At 43.8% G+C, this 6,149-nt stretch overlaps 1 protein-coding gene across 1 annotated transcript in view; it reads right to left on the bottom strand.

The window, feature by feature from the left end:
* Positions 1-6,149, bottom strand: part of ankrd6a (ankyrin repeat domain 6a) — a 33,051-nt gene that overhangs the window by 14,808 nt on the left and 12,094 nt on the right. The window contains exons 3-5 of the mRNA XM_063223853.1: positions 3,044-3,142; positions 2,768-2,866; positions 1,752-1,850 (exon numbers count right to left, since the gene is read on the bottom strand). Of these exons, the coding sequence (XP_063079923.1) occupies positions 1,752-1,850; positions 2,768-2,866; positions 3,044-3,142 (297 nt within the window). The remainder of the gene's footprint in view (positions 1-1,751; positions 1,851-2,767; positions 2,867-3,043; positions 3,143-6,149) is intronic.

The following is a 6,149-nucleotide window of genomic DNA, read 5'->3' on the forward strand; positions in this document are numbered from 1 at the left end:
TATGGTAACATCACACACAACATCCATCCATTATTGCATTGCTGTAACACAATATCCCTGCATATATTCTACACACTTTCATTTGCTGCAATAAAAAATGTATACTAACACACACACACAGTATACTAAGCCTCCTCTGTCCCCAGAACACACAGGCATACACATTGTACATGGTTCGCACACTTCTTTGGATTTTTTCTTCTTTAAGTTATGTTTTCTTCTTTTTATTCATTCAGAATGACTGAATGAATAAAAAGAAGAAAAAATAACATAAAGAAGAAAAAATCCAAAGAAGTGTGCGAACCTTTTTTCAAAAAATACGTAATCTTTTTGTTCAGGCACCAGGGATTGTGCACAAGTAACTCTCTACAAGTGCACATTGTACATACCATGGCCTGACATTGGGACCTGCCCAATGGCCAAACTCAGGTACAGTACAACTTGCCTGTGGATATTGATTTAGTCTCACTGTCCACTTTGGCAAGTAACTTATTCATGACACCGTATATCACAGTAGCTCACAGTAGCACTCTGTCTTCTGCTAAGCTTAGACAAATCAGGGTAAAGATAAAGAAATACAAACAACAAAACATGAAATAGAAATGCTGACTGGCTAGTGATTCGAGAAAACCCTAATTCAAGCCCTAACACATAACCTATACCAGCACCAAAAATCTGGCTATTACATATAATTCAACACACACACACATTACCAGCAAAAAAAGCACTTCTGTTTTTTCCTCCAGGATCAACAAAGTTTATGAACCCTCATGCCCTCTCATGCCCTCTCATCAAGACCCTTAGCAACAGAACAGAACACAGTAAAAACAAAAATGTACGCATTCATTATTAACAAATATTAACCTTATTCAATTCAACTTATAAAAAAACACTTCCGTTATTTCCTCCAGGATCAAAAAAAGTATTATAACTCTCTGCTGCCCTCTAATCAAGACACTTAGCAACAGAACAGGAAAAAAAACACAAATTTACACATTCGTTGACTCGTACATTCATTCACTTGTTTTTTTCCCCCTCCAGAATCAACAAAGTGTATGAACTCTCTGACTTCTAATATAGACACTTATCAACAGATCAGAACACAATAAGGGCTACTCTCTGCCCACACTGCTTTCCGTGCAAACAAACAGTACTAGAGACAATAACTAACGCGCAGCAGTTAAATTGGATTGTAGCTTTCGGTAAATAGTATATTCATGTCCTGTGTGTGTGTGTGTGTGTGTGTGTGTGTGTGTGTGTGTGTGTGTGTGTGTGTGTGTGTGTGTGTGTGTGTGTGTGTGTGTGTGTGTGTGTGTGTGTGTGTGTGTGTGTGTGTGTGTGTGTGTGTGTGTGTGTGTGTTACTGGCACAGTTGCGATGGAGGGCTGCAGTGTAAATAATCATCTCATTTCCACCATACTTCACGTCCCCTATTGAAATCGAGCTTACTGTGTGTGAGGGTGGGTGTGTGTGTGCGTGCGTGCGCGCGCGTACTGCACTGTTTGTTTCTCTGTCAATGACAGTGACATTGTGTGTGTCTTTCGGAGGCATTGCGTGGGATCGAGCTTTGATAAACATACACATACACGCACGCACGCGCGTACGTACGTATGCACACACACACACACACACACACACACACACACACACACACACACACACACACACACACACACACACACACACACACACACACACACACACACACACACACACACACACACACTGACACACAGCGGCTTGGGAACGCACCTCATTCTTCTCTGCCACAGAGCAGAGCGTGCTGAGCAGGACTTTGATCATGGCTAACTGATTGTAGCGAGAGGCAACATGCAAACATGTGTCACCTACCTGATAATGGGGGGAAAAAACAAGAAAAAGAAGACAAATAGAGAAGGAAAAAAGAGGGAGAGAGAGAACGATAAGAAAGACTGATTGCAAATATATGTAGTACGTGTTAGGGATAGATTGACAGGAAAATAAGAGACAGAAGTAAAATAAGATAAGGCTGGAAAACAAAGATATATGCACAGAGGGAGGGAGAGAGAGAGAGAGAGAGAGAGAGAGAAAGAGAGACAGAGAGAGAAACTGAGAGAAAGAGAAAGACAGACACACAGTGACAGTACACACACAGAAAGAGAGAAGATGTGAGGAACATGTAAAGAACGAGAGAGAGAGAGAGAGAGAGAGAGAGAGAGAGAGAGAGAGAGAGAGAGAGAGAGAGAGAGAGAGAGAGAGAGAGAGAGAGAGAGAGAGAGAGAATTTGCTGCAAGGGATTAGTTGTATTGTTTGATATAAAACCTGTATATTTTGCTGAATCGTGTTCTGAGCAAACACTGGCCTTTTTCAACACTGGAGCATTAAACTTTGTTTTCTGTGTGTTTGACAAATGATTCTCCCCATGCGGCCATGCGCAAATCCCCTGGATTACCCGTGGATTACATGTGGAGCAGCCCTGTGGTGTGTTTATGTGTTTGTGTGTATATATGTGTGTTTGTGTGTTTGTGTGTGTGTATGTGTGTGTGTGTGTGTGTGTGTGTGTGTGTGTGTGTGTGTGTGTGTGTGTGTGTGTGTGTGTGTGTGTGTGTGTGTAGAGGCGTGCTTGCATGCACGTGTGCGCATGCGCGCACGCGCGTGTGTGTGTGCGTGTGCGTGTGCGCAGGTGTGTGCGTGAGTGTGTGTGTGTGTGTGTGTGTGTGTGTGTGTGTGTGTGTGTGTGTGTGTGTGTGTGTGTGTGTGTGTGTGTGTGTGTGTGTGTGTAAACCAACATGGTTCTTGGTGTCCGGCAGGGACCCCCCGAGCAGCAGGAAGCGAGCACTGTGGTTGTGGCCGTTCTGACTGGACAGATGCAGCGCTGTGTTCCCTGCCTGGCAGCGGAGAGAGAGAGAGAGAGAGAGAGAGAGAGAGAGAGAGAGAGAGAGAGAGAGAGAGAGAGAGAGAGAGAGAGAGAGAGAGTTGGAAACTTAATTGTTGTAAAATTGAGACATTTTTGTCAGCAATGTGGTAAAACTGCATGTTGTATTGCCGCACGTATATACATAAACCTTGTTTTTGATGTGTACGTCTGCTCCGGCCTTCACCAATAGTTTGACGCAGGGGCTAAAGCCGTGCCACGCCGCCTCATGCAGAGCCGTGTTGCCGTCCTGCGTGCCAGTGAAAGACATTCTGATTGGACACATGCATGGTACATTGCATTACATTACATTACATTACATTGCATTTGGCAGACGCTTTATAACCAAAGCGACTTTCAAACGAGGACATACAGTAATCATAGCCAACATCACTAGCAGATACAAAGTGCACAGGGAATATACAGAACAACAAGTGCAGATGCAAAGAAGGGTTAAGGTTTTTTTTGGTACAGAAAGACATCTCAATTGGTCAATGTTGGAACGTGCACGGCAGTGAAAATCATTCCCATTGGACAGGTATGGGACATTAGCCTGAGCGAATAGCCGACTGTTGACTCCGTCAATCAGTCTGGCAAAAGCCACGAGGAATCCATCTCCATGGACGATGGGAGATGGTCTCATCTTACTCTATCATTTAAATTAATTGAAGTTCCAAACTAAAATTAAAACCCATATTGTGCTTTATTAGCATGTCTGTTACGTTATAGCGTCGCAAAAGCATACAAATAATAAAACGAAAGTGTGAATATAGTTACCTTAACCAATCAGTAACGGAGCTCGCGGGTGAGTTCTACGTCACCACTCTCAACTGTTTGCTTATTGGCGAAACACTGAGAGAACCGAGCTCGAGGCTTTTGCCAGACGATGTGCGGAGCCAAATGGCGCCTTCACCAGCTCGGGACCTCTCGAGACAGCTGACGACACTGCTCACATGACAATCGAGTTCTGGAGTTTGGCGCATGAACGCCACTGATGCCAGAACAATCGGGATTCATGCGTGTTTTGTTTTGGTTCTCTTTTCTTTTTTTCACCTCACCTTGAGCCTCCACACCCACGACATATCATTTTAGCTTAAGTAGACTAAATCAAACAGTCAGAGACCAGCATTACTGACATACTGTATGTACATCTGCAATTGAATGACATCAACTGGTGTTGTTGATAGTGATTACAAGATGATATTTTAGCATTTATGATACTGTTTACATGCTAGTTCCATGCATGGGCGCCATGTTGATGATGCGTGTGTCGTCACACAAAACACAAGCTCGGGAACTCGTTGTTCTATACTTCCGCCAGAGATCAACCTCGATAATTATCGATCTGACATTGCGTCACCAAATGTTCACTCCCACTTTCCCGAGGTTTTAGGTCGGCTTTCTGGGGATTCTCGACTTTTTGAATGAGCTAAAAATCTTTGGGTGGAGTACGTGGATGCCGTCGCCAGGCTAATGGGACATGCTTGAGGGAGGAAGTTAGGTATTACAGTATGCCCAACATTCATCTATTAGAGTAAGATAAGTCAAACTCTGCCCACTCAATGTTTGGTTTCCAAAGGGGGCATTGTTCTATCCTTCTTCTTCTCTTTCTGTGGTGTTGCATAAAATGTGCGCTACCGCCATCTGCAGCGGAAAGGGAACTCCCATTTATTCTCATCCGTAAGTCTCCTGTAGTAACCCAATGTGAGTAGGCTACCGGATGTGAGTGCCCGGATATCCGTCCGAGTATTTGCATGCATTTGCATTCATTTCCAACATCAGAAATGCTTTGCAGTACCACAGCTACCCAATGTGAGTTGCGCTGTTTGTGTCGCATGACTGTCCCTTCTATAATATGATTGTAGCCTACCATAACAACTTGGCCCCCACCGCAAATATCCACCACACCACCACGGGAGGATATTTTCATATCTAATACTTGCACATTAAGGGTGACAATTGCCTCATGGATGTACGATATGTGCGAATACAGTCATGTTGAATTTAGGGTGGCCAAACCATGCCATGTCATGAAGAACGTGCATCACATTATTTAAACACCTCGTGTAAACAGGTATCCAGAGTGCTCATGTCTTTTTGGAGATCGGGGGCTTGATGAGCAAAGAGATGGGAGAGAAATTAGTTGTATGCGCGCGCATTTGCTACATTTAGACCGGGTAAAGTGTCGTGGTCTGTCCCTTCAATAATTAATTAATTTTCACACCCAAATCAAAGGTGCCCCGGTTGAGACAGTTTAATTTTCACACCCAAATCAATTAGGTTTTCAGTTATATTTTCAGTTATATTTATTATTTTGATTTTATTGGTCACAGGCCTATTCTTTTGATTGGGAGATCAAGGACCTCTGGTGTCGCTGAACCGGCGATGTACTGTGGGCTCTTCACGCACGGCACCCATGTCCCTTCCATCTTTGGTCAGACTCAAATCGGACTGAAATCAAGTAGCTGAGGTTAATCTGTCATAAATACACAACCGAAATTAAGTAGCTGAGGTTAAATTGACGTAAATACACGCCCGGATATCCGGTATCCACATCCGGTAGCCTACTCACATTGGGTTGCTACATCTCCAAAGGTCTCCTTACTGAAGGTCTCCTGAAGGGCCGTACACACACGTCGCTACAAGTTACTCGCTCAGCGAATTAAGTCAATATAATGTCAATGTGTTCCAGCAAGACTCGCAGGAGAGTAAAGTACAAGCAATGCGATGTGAGCGGATCCGGAAAATATTTTATCTTCGAGCGAGGCGAGTAAGTGAGTAACCAATTGGAATGCAGAGTTCGGTACTTTTCGCTTGTTCACTGGCAGTTACAGCCGCGAGAACTTTCAGCGAACGTTCCATGAAAGAGTGTCGAGTAGGCGAGCAAGCGAAAAGCTAGCTTTGTGTGTGTATGCCGCTTACTGTAAAGGGGCATTCACCCGACGTCACATGGATCCAAGAAAAGTACGAGCCTGAAGTATCTTAGGTGCCATGTATATTAATTAATTTGACCATATCATTGTGCGGGCATGTTGAATACTGCTTACGTTTACAAACAAATTTCTGTCCTGTAATTAAAAAGCTGATCTGCTTACAAAAAAAATGTGATCGGCTGATTTGCTGGTCACATGACTAATCAGCCATTACGTCACTTGAGCGCCCTTCCATACGGAGCATGTGCAACTTCTCCCAAAACAAACACACTTCTGGCTGTCTCCAGTGTTGCCAGATTGGGCTGTTTCCCGCCCAATTGGGCT

The sequence above is a fragment of the Engraulis encrasicolus genome, chromosome 19, assembly GCF_034702125.1.
Source record: "Engraulis encrasicolus isolate BLACKSEA-1 chromosome 19, IST_EnEncr_1.0, whole genome shotgun sequence".
Classification (NCBI taxonomy): Eukaryota; Metazoa; Chordata; class Actinopteri; order Clupeiformes; family Engraulidae; genus Engraulis; species Engraulis encrasicolus.